This window comes from Notolepis coatsorum, assembly GCF_963971535.1.
Source record: "Notolepis coatsorum genome assembly, chromosome: 7".
Taxonomy (NCBI): Eukaryota; Metazoa; Chordata; class Actinopteri; order Aulopiformes; family Paralepididae; genus Notolepis; species Notolepis coatsorum.
This window is the reverse complement of record NC_140171.1, coordinates 74995329-75013801: the sequence shown is the minus strand read 5'-3', so window position 1 is coordinate 75013801 and position 18473 is coordinate 74995329. Positions and strand designations below refer to the sequence as shown.

General features: G+C 42.5%; 1 protein-coding gene across 1 annotated transcript in view; it reads left to right on the top strand.

Annotated features, from left to right (window-relative positions):
- Positions 1–18473, top strand: part of tdrd7a (tudor domain containing 7 a) — a gene marked incomplete at both ends in the record, with an annotated part of 195169 nt that overhangs the window by 63196 nt on the left and 113500 nt on the right. Inside the window, 3 exons of the mRNA XM_084318310.1 lie at positions 12420–12526; positions 12667–12701; positions 17916–18092. Coding sequence (XP_084174436.1) covers positions 12420–12526; positions 12667–12701; positions 17916–18092 — 319 coding nt within the window. The remainder of the gene's footprint in view (positions 1–12419; positions 12527–12666; positions 12702–17915; positions 18093–18473) is intronic.

The following is an 18473-nucleotide window of genomic DNA, read 5'->3' as shown; positions in this document are numbered from 1 at the left end:
TCGAAACATTTCATGGCCACAGAGGTGAGTGCCACCGGTCTGTAGTCATTGAGACCTGCTGGGGAGGGTTTCTTTGGTACCGGGATAGTGGTAGACATCTTGAAGCAGGCAGGGACCACTGACCCCTTCAGCGATCGGTTAAATATGGTGGTGAACACAGGGGCTAGCTGGTTAGCACAGGACTTAAGTATGCGTCCTGTTATTCCATCTGGGCCCGCCGCCTTTCTGGTGTTCACCTGCATAAATGCTCTTCTCACACTGTGTACCGTCAATGAGAGAGCGTCCCCGCCCCCCCTTGGATGCCCCCCCCCCCCCCCCCCCCCCTCCACAACAGCCGGCGCACCAATAACGTCACTAGCCGTTGAGCTAGCAGCGCCACTGTTTGCACCAAACCGTGCATAGAAGGTGTTGAGCTGGTCCGCGAGGGAGGCGTTGTCGCTCCCCATTGAGGGGCCGCTGACACAGAAGTGGTTTATGAGTATGAGATTGTCGAATAAAAAATGTCTGGCATGGAATGTTAATGTCTTCTCTGTCTTGGTAATAACAATACATGCACAATGACAGAGGTACTTAGTTTCGATGTACTTAACTTTGATGGTAGGTATTACACTTTGATGGTAGGTATTTCAACTTGTAAAACCACAAATAAAATTGTGTAGAAAAAAAATGCTGATCCTAAACAAAAATAACAATCAGTTTTTAGTAGGAATGTCCGATATTATCGGCCGATATCGGCATTAAAATGTGATATCGGAAAATATCGGTATCTGTTTAAAAAAATTATATATTTTTTTATTTCTATAACCTTTATTTACCCAGGCAAGCAAGTAAGAACAAATTCTGATTTTATTTATTGTCAAAAGTATGCATAATGTTGTGTTAATTCCACAACAAGAGATATGTAATGTTAATTACCTGAAATTATTCCATTTTTGGGGGGGGGGGGGGGGGGGGGGCTGCCCTGCCCTGCCCTGCCCTGCCCTGCCCTGCCCTGTCCTGCCCTGTCCTGTCCTGCCCTGCCCTGCCCTGCATATATCAGTATCGGTTGATATCGGTATCGGAAATTAAGAGTTGGACAATATCGGTATATCGGTATCGGTAAGAAAGCCAATATCGAGCATCCCTAGTTTTTAGACCACCGCTTTGTTTGTTTGTGTTTGAAATTCAGATTGTGCCTATTTGGTCGCATTTTGAGACCCGAAATAAGTCCCTGCTTTTTCCCCATGCAACTGGTCAAATGCATCTAACGTGCTTTGCATCCTCGCCATTCCTTTATGGCCACGTCACGTTAAAGACCTAAACTAACGTTAGCTGCTTACGCTAACTAAGCTAAGTTGCCTCTGAGCTAACCCTGCGCAGAGGCATAGAGAAAACAGCAGAGTTCTATTAGTCAGGAAGGGGTGGGGGGCTGAGCCATTCTCCCTTTCTGTGCGTGTTTGTGTCCCATCTCTGGTCTTTGGAAAGACCAGATGAGGTCAGAGGAGTGGCACTTTACAGTGAACAGGAGCTCTATTTGTATTAAAATTAGTGCTGTCAAAATTAACGCTTTAACTTTGGAGATTAATTTCAATTATATAACTTGTTACAAAAAATGTAACTCTGTTAACGCAGTTTTGTTTACTTCCTGTCGCGGCGGACCCATAACGTGTGCAGCCAAACTAGATAAAGCGAGCCGCCTGGTTAGAGGACAGTCAGACTTTTAGGCGGAACGTTTCACTTAAAAAAGTTGCCAGGCGGCTCGTTGGAGAAATGTAAAGTAATTTGCGCACTTTGCAAAGCCGTATTCAACTACAAAAACACGATGCCGGTGCAGATAATGCTCTGCGTTTGCCGGTCGGGACATTTGCGTGAGGTGCACTTGATTTCCATCACAGACCAGTTGAATTGCTCCTCGGTGAGGCAGCGGGCCGGATGAAAATGCTAGGCGGGCCAGCATAAGGATACTAGTAAAACAATTTTTAAATGGCAAATAGAAGTAGTACGTCTTTGGCGTATCATCTCAAAGCAAAACACCTCCACGGGGCCTCGCCAATCTACGCTGCTGGAGTGTGGTGCTCGTGGGCGGATAACTAAACATGTAAGTGGACTCTGCAGTCATTTGGTGTGTGTGTGTTCTCACTCCCCCTCCCCCTCTTCTGTGTTTTCTGACATGAAGATGTAACACATTTTTGTTGTTAATATGATTTATATTACTGGTAGTTCATACAAGACATTATCCTCCTCTAAACTAATCTGCACGTTAACATAGGCCTTGGTTGTTTTTATTTCTGTTAGCGCTGCGGATATAAGAGGTCATTAATAGGGGTGGGACGATACATCGATCCAGATCGATATATCGATCTATTATCAATACTCAAATAAGATCGATGCAACGTAAAAAGATCGATTCATATTGCGATACTCTTATTTTGAAAATCCGGCGACGGCGACGTCATCGCCCCGCGCCCAGTGTTGTGAAACTCCGTTTAACATCAACAGCACACAGCAGTAGCGTCTAGTAGAGCCATATGAAATCTGTTTAATTTTTTTCCAAATTCCATTATATTTTTTTCCAAATTCCGTTTTTTTTTTATATTTCAGAATTCTGTATTTTGCTTTGTACGCTCATTTTACCATCAGAAATAGTGTCTAATAAGTGGGAATGAATAAATGTCCACAATTTAATAAGATATAACAGTCCATTTAATAGGGCTGTCTTAAATACTTCGAAGCTTCGTTCGATGGGCATGGGATTCGAATATGAAAATAAAATTAGATTATTATTAAAAAAAAAAAAAATTATATATATTTTTGCAAAATCAACTGTTAACACTTTGGCTGCCACGGGTTAAATTCATTATCAACCGTAGGTTGCCGGCTCTATTTGTCTATAGAGAAAGTCCCCTTCTTTGCAGGGCTATAACTTTTTAAATTCTATTGCTACATTGCCATTATTAGGGCCCATTCAAAGTCCTATATGTATTGTTCATTGTGTAGCAACGTTAAACTTTTTCATTCACATATTCATAGTAAAGTATGGTCTAATGTATAAGTATGTTTTCATCTCTTTCTGCAGCTTTCTCCAGAACGTGATCTATAGCCTCAAATACATTATATTGATGATGCAATACAGTTTTATGGCAATCAGCGCGATATAAAAAATTCCAACTAGACGTACTTCTAGAAGTTACTACACGTCATCTGATGTTGACCGGATGGGCTAGGGGGCATTTATAATTCCGTGGGCAGCGTTATACCAATCATCTAATGTGGGTCAAATGTTGATAATAGCAGTTAGTATCAAAGATGGTAACGTTACACGCTAAAACTCACCCCAGTCTCCGCGCGCCGTTGGGCGATCATCGTAGAGTAGAAATTTTATCATTATGGGATGTAGATTTACCCGGTCCATCTCCAGCTTGTATAATGGTATATACGTCCAAATCATGTTGTTTATCGAGTTATTGGCAATCGATCGCTGTGTAGTGTGACGAGCCAGAGTCCCGGGACATGTACAGAGTGCCCGGAAGTAATACGGCCGTCCAGCAAAACCTCTACTGCGCTTCCTGTTAAGTGATTGTGCCGATCGGCCACCAGATGGCGCTCCTGAACCGCCAGAGAGCTCAGTGGGTCCTCCTGGTGGATCTCAGGCCAGCGGAGGGGAAATATTAATCCGATTCCAGATTTTTGAAATATTGATATTAAAGACGCTGTAAAGCGTCCTCGGCAACTTGAGCATGGCCGGGAATGACGCTTTAACACGGCTCCTGGCAGCCAAAGTGTTAACTACAACAAGCAATGCTGTTTGTTATTTAAGATGAGGTCGGACTCGGCACTGACAGATTTGTGTTCATTGTGCTGCTTTTATAAAGCCTCAAATGACGGCTTACAATATTTCATGAAAGCAAAGTGTTTTGTTTGTCTAAGATTTAAAAAGGTTTAAACTTTACAGCACTGACAAAGTTGAACAAAGTGCTGTACAAGTCCCACAATTTTTTTTTTTTTTTTAAGTTGATTCCATTTTTATTGCTCAATTCCGCGATTCCGTCCGCGATTCCGTGATCGCGGATTCCATATGGCTCTAGCGTCTAGACCGTCACTAGAGCAAGACTAGTGTGCCTATTCTGTGACCCAAAACATGTCCCTGCTGTTTTATTCTGCAACGGGTCCAATGCATCTAACCTGCTTTGCAATCCTCGCCACTCCATTATGCCCACGTCGCGTTAAAGATCAAAGATAACGTTACGTTAGCGTAAGCTAACAAGCTAACCCAGAGCCATAGGCAGAGAGAAGTGGGGCCTGGGAAGGAGGGTGCATTCTCGGGATAGCCCCACTAACAGGATCTGGCCGGTACTGCACCTTAATACAGCTCTGTGACAGTGAATAGGATATTAATATAGAAAAAAAAGAAAAACTAACCAAAAACGGTGAACAGGAGGTCTATTTGTATTAAAAACAATATTGTTTTTCATTTAAATGTCTGGAAGAGCTCAAAAATAAAAATGTCAAATGATATTTCCATTGCCTTTTTTTGTTGTTGATTTAAATGTTACTGATTGTGTTAAATGGGCATATAATATCGTCTCATATCGATCGCAGGCACCTGAATTGAATCGAATCGTATCGTATCGTGGCAGACTGTGTGATATCGGATAATATCGTATCGTTGTCCAAAGAATCAATATCGTATCGTATCATGATGAAACTGGTGATTCCCACCCCTAGTCATTAACCCTTTCTCCGCCGATGACGTGTTAACACGTCATTCCTCACCATGCGTAAATCTATCTAATCTAATAAATCTATAAAGCCCTTGAGGAGGCTGATACCGGCTAAAACATATAGTTGACGTGTCTGTGGCTGCTGCTGTATATTGTCTGGTGAAAGGATTGAATGTCCACAAGGTCCGTTCCAATAATAACCCAAATGGGTTTATTTACCACATAATTACTGCATGCACCAATTGCATGTGATAAGAAGTAAATGCCAAAGGTACCTTCAAAAGAACAAACAAACACTATACACTACAAACAAAACTATAACAAAACAACGTGCCGTGTCGACGTGACAACGTGACGGTCAAAAACTGTTAGGCTTTGCCGGTAACCAAACGCACCTGCTGTCATCAGTCCCCTTACTCATTAAGTAGCTAAGTATGTCACCTACTGGTGAGCAACGGGAACTGATGCCACAAACCCAATTTGGCAGAACTCAACATAAATACATAAAAACAAAACAAATGCATAAAATATAACACATGGCATAAAATATAACACATGGCACTACAACCATGTAAATTGGCTCTTACACACCGGCCTCTAATTGTTAAATGTCATAACATATAACAATTATAACATAAAATGAAAAACAAAAAGAGCCAAAGTGTGCCATAACCACAAATCAAATATTTGAGACTACTGCCTCGTGCATAACAAAACAAAACTTAGGACCAAGCCCGGTCACTGGTCATTCCAAGATCAATGTCTTGGCCTTTAAGCACCGAGCACCCCAAGCCGTTCTCGTCTGGGAAGGCCTCTAAAACTCTGCCGAGGAGCTGCAGAGTTGAAAATGCCAATAAGATCTCCCGCCATCTTGTCCATTGGCGCTCAATATCATTGGGAATGTTTTCATCCCAGCTGCACACTCTTCTCTACAGTTTGAGCAGCATGGACTTGGCAGGAAGGGTAACTTGGCCAAGGAAACTCAAGGGATCGCACACCGAAACCTGGTTGTTCAGTGCCTCTTCCAATCTGCTCACGGAAATCATATTGACAGTGGCCACTGAAATCCCATTTTCAGGACCATCATTTTCTTGCAGGGGGCCGTTGACCACCAAGCCCAGATCAGTTCTCATAGCATACGGACCATTTCCACGGCCGTTGATCACCTCCCAAGGTTCCAATAACCTGGGAGCATTGGTACCAATCAATAGATCAACATTTGCCTTTATGCTGGGAATTTGGACATGGGACAGGTAAGGCCACTTCACCAAATCTTCCTGTGATACAACATTGTCACTGGTCACAGGCATTTTCCTTTGTGAAAGGACTTCTGGGAGGCTATAGAAAGTGTCCCCATTGAGACCAGAGACCTCCAAACCTTTCAGTGAGGTACTTGATACCACCTGCTCCTGGTTCAAAGTGTGCAGAAGGAAGTTGGTCTGTGGTCCAGTCACATCCAAAGCACTCGGAACAAAATGTTGCAGAACTGCCAGGGTCGAGAAAGGCGTCTATTTGCAGTATCTTTCCATTTGAGGACTTGACTTGGACTGGCAGAATGGACAGCTTACAATTTCCTCCGCCGGCCCCATTAAGACCACACGTCTGCGTGGCTATAGTGACCTTGGCTTGACAGCTGAAGTGACACTTGCAGATGAATTAGGCTGCTGGTATGTGCTGAGGTAAGGCCTGTCAATGTGAAGCATGGTTGGATGTTTTTTCTCACAAACCTTGCAGGTTAGGCGCTTGTCGCAATCAGCACTCATGTGACCGGAACACAAACATCCGAAACAAATCCTATTTTGCTTTATGAAGATAATTTTATTGTTGTGGTTCTTGCCTTTCAGCCGCGGGCACTCTGTCAGAGAGTGATCCTGAAAGCAGCATACACAAGACTCATATTTCTCCATTTCAAAATCCTGCCCCCTATGGACAGAGCCTGAATTGGCTTTGAAATCATGTCTCCTATGGACAGAGCCTGAGTATGCTCTGCTATCCTGTCCCCTATGGACGGAGCCTGAATTGGCTTTGAAATCATGTCCCCTATGGACAGAGCCTGAGTATGCTCTGCTATCCTGTCCCCTATGGACAGAGCCTGAATTGGCTTTGAAATCATGTCTCCTATGGACAGCCTGAGTATGCTCTGCTATCCTGTCCCCTATGAACAGAGCCTGAGCCTGGGTTAAAATCTTGCCCCCTATGGACAGAGCCTGAGTTTGGCTCCTTGGAGTCCAGACGTGTGACAGTTGTAGCAAAGCTGTTGCCTTCAGCTCTGCCAAACTTGGACTGAGGCTGGAACTTGCTCCTGCTACTCAATCCATCCTTTATGGTTGGTTGATCCTGGATGTCACTGAAAAGTGTGTCAGAAAGGATCCTAACCTGACGTTCCACGAATGTGACAAGATCATTAAAAACAGCTCTATGATGTCGTCGCTCAAGTAGCTCATAAGCTGTTGTCTTTCATCTTTCCCTAAATCGGTAGGGCAGCTTGGTTATAATCATGCGCATGTTGGTAGGCATGTCGAGCTCCTGCATGTGTTGCATCTCTGTCATCACGTTGCAACAGTTGCGCAGGAACAGACAATAGTCCTGTAGTAGGGCTGGGCGATATGACGATATTATATAAATATCGGGTACAGTTCATTAACAATACACTTTTTCAACGTATCGTGGATATCGTGATGTTTTGCCCAATAGGATTGTGTCGCGTCAATCTGGTCCACACGTTACTCGTTCATATCTCAGCCTGTGTTGAGATATGCCCATTCCGCGGTCTGTTAATAAAGTTTTCAATCAGACAGATGTATGGAAAGGCTTTTATTATAACATTCGTTGAGGTAAAATCATTATGGCTCATTTAGTCATCCTGTGGTGCACTGGTCTCCTACTAGTCGGTTGCGGGGAGCTAATGTAAGTAGCTTTGTTGATGTCAGCACACCGGACATTCAGGAAGTCAAAAACTAATGGCGCTTGCCGATTGGTGCTAAGAACAGCAGGGCGGGTGCAAGCGGTGTGACGTAATTGGCAGACTCGACTGTCAATCAAAATTATTCTGTTGTCCGTCAGAATGAATGAATGAAAACTTTATTAACATATTGCAGAATGGGTACAATACAGTACAGGAGGATGAAGACCAGAAAAAGACTTTCGGCTTTTTTACATAAGGGTCCTCCATTTTCAATTCATCAAAACATTTAGAGACATACAAATATACAGTAGTTTCATAAAAATGCTAAAATGCTATTTATTGATTGATTGATTGATTGATTTAAAACTTTATTAACATATTGCAGAATGGGTACAGTACAGCTCAATACATACAATTGTTAAGGGGATGCAGACCAGAGAAAGACTTTTGTCTTGTTTACATCAGGGTCCCCCATTTTCAATTCATCATATTTCATATCTAAATCATATAATATCTCATTGCTAAATATATGCAATATATTATAATCTAATAATCTAAATCTAATATATAATATAAAAATGCTAAATGCATGGGTATTTTATTTTGTCTTTAATGTTAGCTTGCAAACTCAAATACTGTCTTGGTAAGCCTCATAATGAATCGTTTGGGGTAAAAAAGAAAAACATTGTGATGTGTATCGTGTATCGCCGAAAGGTCAGAAAATATTGTGATATCATATTTAGGCCATATCGCCCAGCCCTATCCTGTAGTGCCTTTACATCTTCAGCCTTAACTGCGGGCCAGGCCAAGGCCTTTTCGATATATGACGTAGCGATCTTAAATTCATTCCTGAAATGTTCTTTCGGGAGACCTTTGGCCCAGGGTTTCCGTTAGAAAAAATTGTTGCCGGTCTCAGTGTCCGGTGGATTTCAATCTACCGGTCAAATGAGAGAAATTCCGGTCAGAGTTTATTGAGCTTAAAAACAATTGATAGGCAGGCTATATAAAGATGACATCCTCAAGGCATGTAGATTTATAATATTTTAACTTAAAACTAGGCTACTTTTGCGTATACAGTCATTATATTCCAAATAAAATAAGTCCCGACTCGAGACTCCATGCTGCTGCTGACTTTAAATCAAATAGGTGTCTGTGGGCAGTCGGCCCGACATTAATAAACAGCAGTCTGTTATAATCACATTTTTATGAGCTAACGAATTCCGTTATATTGGACATTTGTATTAATTATATCGAGCGAAGAACTGAGAAATTTGGCAGAGAGAGACGGCAACATTATCGTGGGTTTGCGTGATGAATCTCCACCTCCCAACGACTTATTTGCGAGAGCATGCAGCTGCAGAGCCGCAGAGAGCGGTGTTTTGAGGTCCGGTCTGGGGACCGCTCAGCAGCGCCCCCCACCCAACAGCTGAATTGCCAATGGCTGAATTGGAGTATTGCACTGCGCGGGCACAGCTCCGTGGGTTCTGTGGCTCTGCAGCTGCATGCTCTCGCAAACCCAGCACTAAGATCCCGCTGACAACATCGTTGTCATTATTAGACCTGCTTGGTGAAGCAACGATGAAACAAATGTAATGATTGTTTCGTTCATAGCATAGGCTATTTAATTTTAGCCTATTTTAATACAATTCAAATAATCAAATTGTGTTTAGAGGGAATTATTTTCACCGGACATTATGACCGGAGAGATTAAATATGTCGGACTTCAACAGATTTTGCCGGTCAAATACCGGTAATTACCGGCTAACGGAAACCCTGCTTTGGCCATGTCATAACCATGGTCTGGCATCATGTGCTGACAACTCCTAACCAGCTCATGTGGTTGTCCTTTTGTGAACTGTTCCAAAAAATATACAATTGTGTAGGTTGCGCAGCAGCTCCACCTTGTGGTGGCATTTGAAAGAGGGGTGGTTGTGCAGCAGCTCTACTTTGTCGTGGCATGTGAAAGAGGGGCGGTTGTGCAGCAGCTCCACCTTGTGGTGGCATGTGAAAGAGGGGTGGTTGTGCAGCAGCTCCACCTTGTGATGGCATTTTAGTTTAGTTTAGTTTATTCGGATCCCCATTAGCCATTGCCACAGGCATAGGCTACTATTACTGGGGTCCACACAAATCAATACAATACAATAAAATCAATACAATACAATTAATACAATACAATAAAACAATACAATACACCTCAATAACACCTAAAAATATTATATAATCAAATATAAAAGTTCACCAATCACACATACCCATCTACTCAATCATGTTTTAAGGCATATATGTTCACTTAAAGCATAACAATACATCTCAATACAATATACAAATATATAAAAAATCTAAGTTCAACAATCACACATACCCATCTTCTCAATCACCCACTATTTTTACTTAACTGACAGTACCACTCTTTCTTATATGATTTTTAAGGTGTTTTTCTTATATGATTTTTAAGGTGTTTGTTAAATGTCTGTTTGTCTTCAACCCTAGTTAGTGCAGGTGGTAAGGAATTCCATGCAGTCATGGCTCTATACATCAGTCCTTTTCATTGCATTTGTTCTTGGCATCTTTACAGTACATATTTCCATTGACACATGCCTGGTGGAGTAACTGTCTGTTGATTGTGAATTGTATCTCATCATATAGACAAGCAGGTTTTTTGTTCTTATATATATTTCTAAAAAACATTATGATATTTACATTTAGTCTTTGTTCTACCATTAACCATGACAGTTTTTCATGCATGCTTACTATGTTTGACCTTTTCCTACAATTCAGAGCAAGGCGCGCTGCTTTGTTCTGTGTCATTTGTAGTTTTCCCAGTTTTTTGAAAGAGGGGTGGTTGTGCAGCAGCTCCACCTTGTGATGGCATTTGAAAGAGGTGAGGTGTAACCTTTGGTTTGACAACAGGCTCTGGCATAGGAATGTTGAATTGCTCTACTTTGTGGTGGCATGTGAAAGGGGCGCGGTTGTGCAGCAGCTCCACCTTGTGGTGGCATGTGAAAGAGGGGTGGTTGTGCATAGGGATGCCCCCCGGACCCCGGTTCTAAACGGGAACCGGTACTGAATTAGAAAAAACCGGAGTATTAATAAGCTCCGACGTTATCGGTACTGCTATCGATACTCGAGAAAGTATTATTATTATGAGGTTTTTTTTCCAGGAATTTAAACGTTGCAAACTATCTCTCCTCTCTCTGTCTCTGCACGAGAAGCGAGCCGCAGCAAGCCCTTACACACACTTGTCGCGAGCCGCTCACACTCGCACATACACGGGTAGGGAGGTGCCTGTCCGTGGCTAGCTACGTTAGCTACGGAGCTAATAGTCAGTTTCAGTGTTGCTGGATGGTACACTCTAACGTTAACGTTATGCCGAGTTCATACTACACTACACGTATGAACTCGACATAGCGTTAACGTTACTCCGTTTCCATGAAGTGTTTAATTAGCAGCAATCTGTTCTGTTGTTGAACATTTAACGTTAACGTGGCTAGCTACGATAGCTACGGAGCTAATAGAGTGTACCTGAAACTGACTAACGTTAACGTTATGCCGACTCGCCGAGTTCATACTACACTACACGTATGAACTCGACATATCGTTAACGTTACTCCGTTTCCATGAAGTGTTTAATTAGCAACAATCTGTTCCGTTGTTGAAAATTTAACGTTAAGGTAGGTATCCGATGCACTTCCGGCGTGGACAGGAAAACGTCGTGAAATCGTTGTAGTCATTTTGTAGTCTTATTAACTAAAAGATTTTAACAAAATAAAAAGCAGCAGCACTATTGCATAACTGAGTCATGTTTGCTATGTATTTCTTTCTTTAGGGGAGTAGGACATTTGTTTCACAGTTTTAGCATGATGTTTTATAGATGGCCAGGTTAAACACAGGTTTTTAAGAGGGGGGGGTTTGATTTGATTGAAGTTTATTTCAAATATGCAACACAACAAACAAATATCAAGTACAGATATAGCCTTAAGCCGTTCAAATAATAATTTATACATTTTTTTTAAATTTAAATATATTTAAATAATAATCTAAAAGAACCGATAAGAGTATCGATAAAGTACCGAACCGTTAAGCAGTATCGATAAGAGTAGTAGTATCGATAAAATCCTAACGATACCCATCCCTAGTTGTGCAGCAGCTCCACCTTGTGATGGCATTTGAAAGAGGGGTGGTTGCGCAGCAGCTCCACCTTGTGGTGGCATTTGAAAGAGGGGTGGTTGTGCAGCAGCTCTACTTTGTGGTGGCATGTGAAAGAGGGGCGGTTGTGCAGCAGCTCCACCTTGTGATGGCATGTGAAAGAGGGGTGGTTGTGCAGCAGCTCCACCTTGTGATGGCATTTGAAAGAGGGGTGGTTGTGCAGCAGCTCCACCTTGTGATGGAATTTGAAAGAGGGGTGGTTGTGCAGAAGCTCCACCTTGTGATGGCATTTGAAAGAGGGGTGGTTGTGCAGCAGCTCCACCATGTGGTGGCCTGTGGAAGAGGTGAGGTGTAACCTTTTGTTTGACAACGGGCTCTGGCATAGGAATGTTGAATTGCTGTGCTGTTGGATTTAGCACAGTGTAGCTTGAATGAGGAGATCCAGTGTGATTTCCCACATGCCTTTGGCTAGAGGTTCGTGACCGTCTCCCTGACTCTGACATAGTATTCAGAACAGCCAATTGAGCAGCGGATGCAGCCAACTCTGCATCCATTTCAAGTTGCTGCTTTTTCCTCCTTAACTCTTCACTTGGCACTTCATTATTCCTCCTTAACTGTTGCTCTTGCTCCTCATTATTCCTCCTTAACTCTTCCTCTTGATCCTCCAGAGCTTGTCTCTCCTTCAAGTACGCTGCTTTCACCAGCAGTGATGCTCTTTTAGCCTCTGCTATGAGGCGTTCAGAGCTGGCATTGCTACCACTCTGTCTGCTGCTTTGTGAGCGTCCAAAGGAAATATTTGAAATGTCATCTGGTTTCACATCAACCACTGGTTGCATGTTGTCTGGGCGCACGTCCTCTGTGGGTGCACTGACAGTGTGCACCTCCTTTGTGTGCACATCCTCTGTGTCTACACAGACGGTGTGCACCTCCTCTGTGTGCACAGGATCTGGGTGCACTTCACCCACAGTACTCGTAATTGCCATATTTTGTGCCAGCCAACTTTCAACATGCACGTGGAAGCTATCCAACGTGTTTATTCTTGACCCAAACCAGGCAGTTTGTGTTGCACTTTCATCCGGGGACATAGTTGACATGTTCATAAATTCATTTTGTACACATTTGGCTGTCTCACACAGCCTTACATATTCACACAATACACTTTGTACCCCTGTCACATCAGTATTGTGCATAAATACCTCCATTTGCAACAACTTTTTTGCTTTATTTAATTTATCTGATCTTTTATTTTCCAATTTTCCCAACCTTTCTATTACAGCCTTATAGGTCAGTTTAATTTTCCTTTTTTCCATTGTGACAGTTTCCACAGCCGCCTCTGCCCCGACGAGTTGATCACCATTAATGTCATGATTGTCATCAGAAACGCTCATGTTGACAATCCGCAGTGAAATGTTTGAAACTGTAACGTTATGCCTGGCGCGCACGAAGGATTCAAAAGTCAACGGTAGTTGTGCGCGGCGTGCAAAAAGGATTCAAAGTCAACGGTAATTATGCGTGGCTCGCACAAAGGATTCAATCCAAAGTCCACGGTAGACTGGAACGCGCAGTCTTTTTCAGCTACCAATGCATTGGAATTTATGCTCGCAAAACGCAGGGTTGTGTGCACACATTACCATGGCCAGAAAAAAGGGTAGCACTACCACATACCTCGGCTTGTAGCCTACCACGGAAGATGTTGGCAGCTGACGTTGGGCACCGTTGGTTGTAGAGTTGGAGCTCTGATGAGTGGGTTTGACGGTCTGCGCTTCTCCGCTCATCCGTGTTGACATCCACGGCTGGAACTGCGCAAATCCCACACAGTCAACGCATCAGCTCCGCACGCGCATCAAAGCGAGGCTCATTAAGTGGCGGAGTGTCACCTACTGGTGAGCAACGGGAACTGATGCCACAAACCCAATTTGGCAGAACTCATCATAAATGCATAAAAATAAAACAAATGCATACAATATAACACATGGCACTACAACCATGTAAATTGGCTCTTACAGCGTCTTTGAGATCAATATTTCATATTTTCGTCATGGTATTCACATTTCACCCACGGAGTCTTGACTGGTGTTGTAGGACTCCGCTCAACTTTGCAACGCTTCAATACCGCCACCTGGTGGCCGATCGGCGAGTTGCCAAAACCGGAAGTGGTCGGAAGTGCTTAGGCCGTCCCCTATTCCGTCCGGCCACTCGCTATCGCTCGCGGGACTCTATCCAGACACCGTGTATATCGATCCGTTGCCATAACTCAATAAACGACATGATTGGATGTATATTACTATTATAAAAACCGGAACTGGATCACCTAGATCAACATCACATAACTGGGATCTGTTTGCGCCAGTGTGGTCGCCCAACGGTAAGAGGAAGCTGCCGTGAGTTTCAGCGTTTTTGATTATTATTATGCATACAAACTGCTCTGATCTATATATCACCCATACTACATGAATCATTTAACGTCGGTCATTGCATTATAAACGACCCCCCCCCCTCTGGTCACCAGCAGATGACCAGTCATGACGTTTAGGATCATGTACAGTTGAAATTTTTAATATAACGTTGATCGGTATCAAACTGCATTTGCATCTAATATATGCATTTATGGCTATATCTCACGTTCTATGAAATACAGCAGAAAACGATAAAAACATATTTATACTCTGGATGGTATTTTAGTGTGAATGAAAAAGTAAACGTTCCTACATCCTGAACGATAGATAATTGATGTTGAATGGGCCATAGTAATGTCAATTTAGCAATACAATTAAAAAAAGTTATAGCCCTGCAAAGAAGGTGAACATCTCCATAAACAAATAGTGCTGGCAGAGAGGCTACAAGGATGGATATAAGCTCCGGCAGAGAATGGGTTAAAGCTGAGTCAATGTTGATGGTTTTGTTGTTTGTTGAGAGTGAAATCACATCCGTATTTGAGAGGTGAGAGAGAGAGAGAGAGGGGAGAGGCGTCATATTAAATATGGATCAGTGTGTATGGTTTTGTCTTGAACATTTGTATTTCACAGGAAATAAACTATTCAAAGATCAAAAAGCTATTAAAATAGTCTTTGAATCTAAATATACTTTCTTTGTGTTGATTCTACATTAATTCCATGATTTTACTCAAGTAAATATGTTACAAGTTTCGGTCTTAACACTTTCAGTGCCGGCCATTAATGTTGATTAATGTCCTTGGATGCCAGCATCCACTTCAATGATAGCGTTAAAAACGCATAATCTATGTTTTAAAATATGTGTCTAATCTGCCCGTCGCTTATCAATGACTAGTTTGCAGTCAACATTGTCAAAACGGATTGTTTTTTAATCGGTTCATTTCCGTTTCATAGCATTTTGAAAAGCTATCGTTTTCACAAATTTCAGGAAAATAGAAAGATTCCCTCATAAACGGCATTTACGGGGCGCCCTCGTGGCGCATACCATAGTGCCTCGCGCACCTACGCGGCCGACCCGGGTTCGATCCCAGCTCCCGTCGTTATTTGTCGCATGTCCTCCCCACCTCTCCTCCCGTTCGCCCTCTCCTCTGTCGGTCCTGCGTGACCAATAAAAAGCTGAAAAAATGCTATTTTTTTTTTTGAAAATAAAAATAAACGGCATTTACTGGAATATTCTTGAATACACTAGACGCGTTGTCATTTGTCGGCCTATTTATGAATCGTTTTCAAATAAACGCTAGATTATCGATAGTATGTGTACTTATGCACGCTATAGAAGCGAGCTGAGAAATCGATTATCTTATTTCCTCAACAGCACACACACACACGTATACGGGGAACGCTGTTATCTCAGTGAAACAGCTCAGATTATCCTAAAACTGGTAACTAGGGATGCCCCGATCACGTTTTTTGCCACCGATACCGATCACCGATCGTCGTGAGCCATATCGGCTGATACCGATCCGATACAGATCGTTTTTGATTAAAAAAAAATTAAAATTTATTTTATATATTTTTTTATATAAAATATATATATTATATAATTAGACTTGTACTTGTATTATCTGCGAGACATCGCCACCACGCAACAAGCTCCACTGTCTGTGTGTACTCTAGTAGCCTCCAGCTACGGCCAGGATTCTCCGGAGCTGCAGCTGGTCCCTATACTCGAGTAGCCTCGAGCTACGGCCAGGATTCTCCTGCGCTGCAGCTGGACCCTATTGGTATAACGTTACTGTGGTCATATCACATTCAACCCTCAGCTCGAATACGCGTCGAATCAGTGTTATAAGACATTGATATCAGGAGCTATCTGTAGCTACTGCTAGCCGGATATATAACGTTAATATTTAGTATATTTTAGTTCAATGGGACATTTCGTTTTGAACAGTGAACTAACTTGCGCTAACGTGAGCTAACAGAGCTATCATACACGTCTCTACTAGACTATTGCTGGAGCATTTGTTGATATCATGAGCTATCAGTAGCTAGCCGGCTAGATACCGTTCGGTTAGACAATGCCTCATCATGTATTAAACTAAAAGTGAATAGTTGACTGGGTCATTTTGTAACGGTAGCTAACAATAGCTCATGGAGGTCCCGTCCCAATAGACTAGACTAGACCCGTGTTTACATGCGTGCGGGAGGGGCTGGACTCGAGAGCAGACGCGCAGCACTGTGTGCAGCTCCCGGTGTGATCGGTTTTGACGATCGGCGAAAATAAAGCATTATCACCGATCACCGATCGCATATTTATACTGATTATCGGCCGATAACGATCGGTGGCCGATCGATCGGGGCATCCCTACTGGTAACATAAGACTCCTTACCTTAGATCAGATGTTCTCCAAAAAGAATATTCCAATTCCTGATCGCCATTCCAAATATCGATTGCGTTTATTGATTGATTATTGGCTGCTGTAAATATATATTCCAGGCTGCTTTCCATCTCACGATCACTTCCCTCTTCATCAGACGGCTCGCCAGCATAGTGGAGCCAGTAGGCTCCCTCCCCCACGCGTGATTACACAAACGCGTCAGTGGCCAATCAGAGAGCGTCTCCGAGAAATGCGGCTTGTTTGTGTAATCACGCCCCCCCCCCACACATTCACCAGTGTAATCGAATGGCCTGCAGTTACACAGGGATAGACGATAGGGGGCGGTATTTTCCCATCGGAGCTCCTAGAGGGGCTGCTGTACCAACGGGAGACTCGGTTGATGAAATATGAATTCAGAACGCAAATAAAAAAAAAACGATTGAGCGTCGTCGGCATTCAACGGTCGGGGCGAAATAACGACATATGTCGTGGCTGGCACTCAAAGTGTTAAGTAGAAAAATTAAATTGAAAAATGCGATTTTTAATCTAGATTAATTACAGAAAATTGTGCGATTAATTAGTTAATTGTTTTTAATCTATTGACGGCACTAATTAATGTTCATTTAAATGTCTGGAAGAGCTAAAAAATATGTCAAATTATATTTCCGTTGCCTTTTTTGAGTTGATCTGAATCAAATCGTATCGTGGCAGACTTTGTGATATCGGCAAATATCGTATCATGATGAAACTGGTGATTCCCACCCCTAACATGTAGTATAAGGATGATGCCCTGCAACGGGACGTTTTAAGAGTTTATGATGCTGTTAAATGAACGTACATACCCAAGTAAATGGAAGATTGCTCCACTTCTATAAGGTCCATTTGCATTCTCTTGGTGTCCGATACTATGCTTGAGTAAATTGTAATGAACCATACTATGCTTGAGTAAATTGTAATGAACCAAAGGAGAATATAAATTATTATTAAAAATAAATGTAATCTTTGACTGTGAATAACACCATGCTAACATTGACCAAAATCGAAAAGATGCCACTGAGCTCATTCGGCACCTTTTTGAGATCAAGTGTACTAAAAAGCTAAGCAAATGAACAAGGGCAGATCATTTACAGGGGTTTATGTAGATACAGTACTGAATTTTGCCATCCGGACAGTGTCCGGCGGACACATGACACATTTTTTTTTAAGAAAACCTTACAGATGTGTTAGACATAGACTCACAAGAATTGTTTAAAATTGCCTAAATAGTGAAAGAAATAGTAAGATAGTTCCCCTTTAAATTAGTAAAAGTTAACAGAAGACTCTTCTTGGACATCTTGTCTGATGTTAGAGCTGGTATGTAATGGCTCTAATGGAGAATATTTTATTCCTCCAGGCCCAGCCTATTATCCATGACATAGAGCAGGACCAGCGCAGAGTTACTCAGCTCCTGGCGAAATATTCCAGTGGTCTGTGGCTGTCCAAACTACCAAGCGTGTATCAGGACATGTTCCAGAGACAGCTGCATCCACAGGCTGTCTTGGAACTGGAGAAATGGACGCACATCTGCTCGGTGAGTTGAGGAGGATTCTTGCTAATAATTTGTCAAGTATACTATTATATACTTATTGTTTACAGATGAAGCCCTTCAGATTCAGGTCCCTTCTGCCACTCCTCTGTCACTTTAGAACTAGCACTCGGGTGTTAATTTCCGGGGGCTGGTGGCTGGGTCTAAACGTAAACAAAGGAATGGTACTTAACTTAAGTGCTTCCCCAGGGAGGGGGTCGCGGGCTACTGCCCTCAGACCCCCAAGATAATTTGTATATGGGCAGTCTGACTTGGGGTACTGACCATATATTGGTGTTGCAATGCATGATAAATAAACAGTGAAAAAAACTAAGAAATCGGATGGGGCTGGGACATTTGGGACGAATAAAAATGTAAGATGAAAAT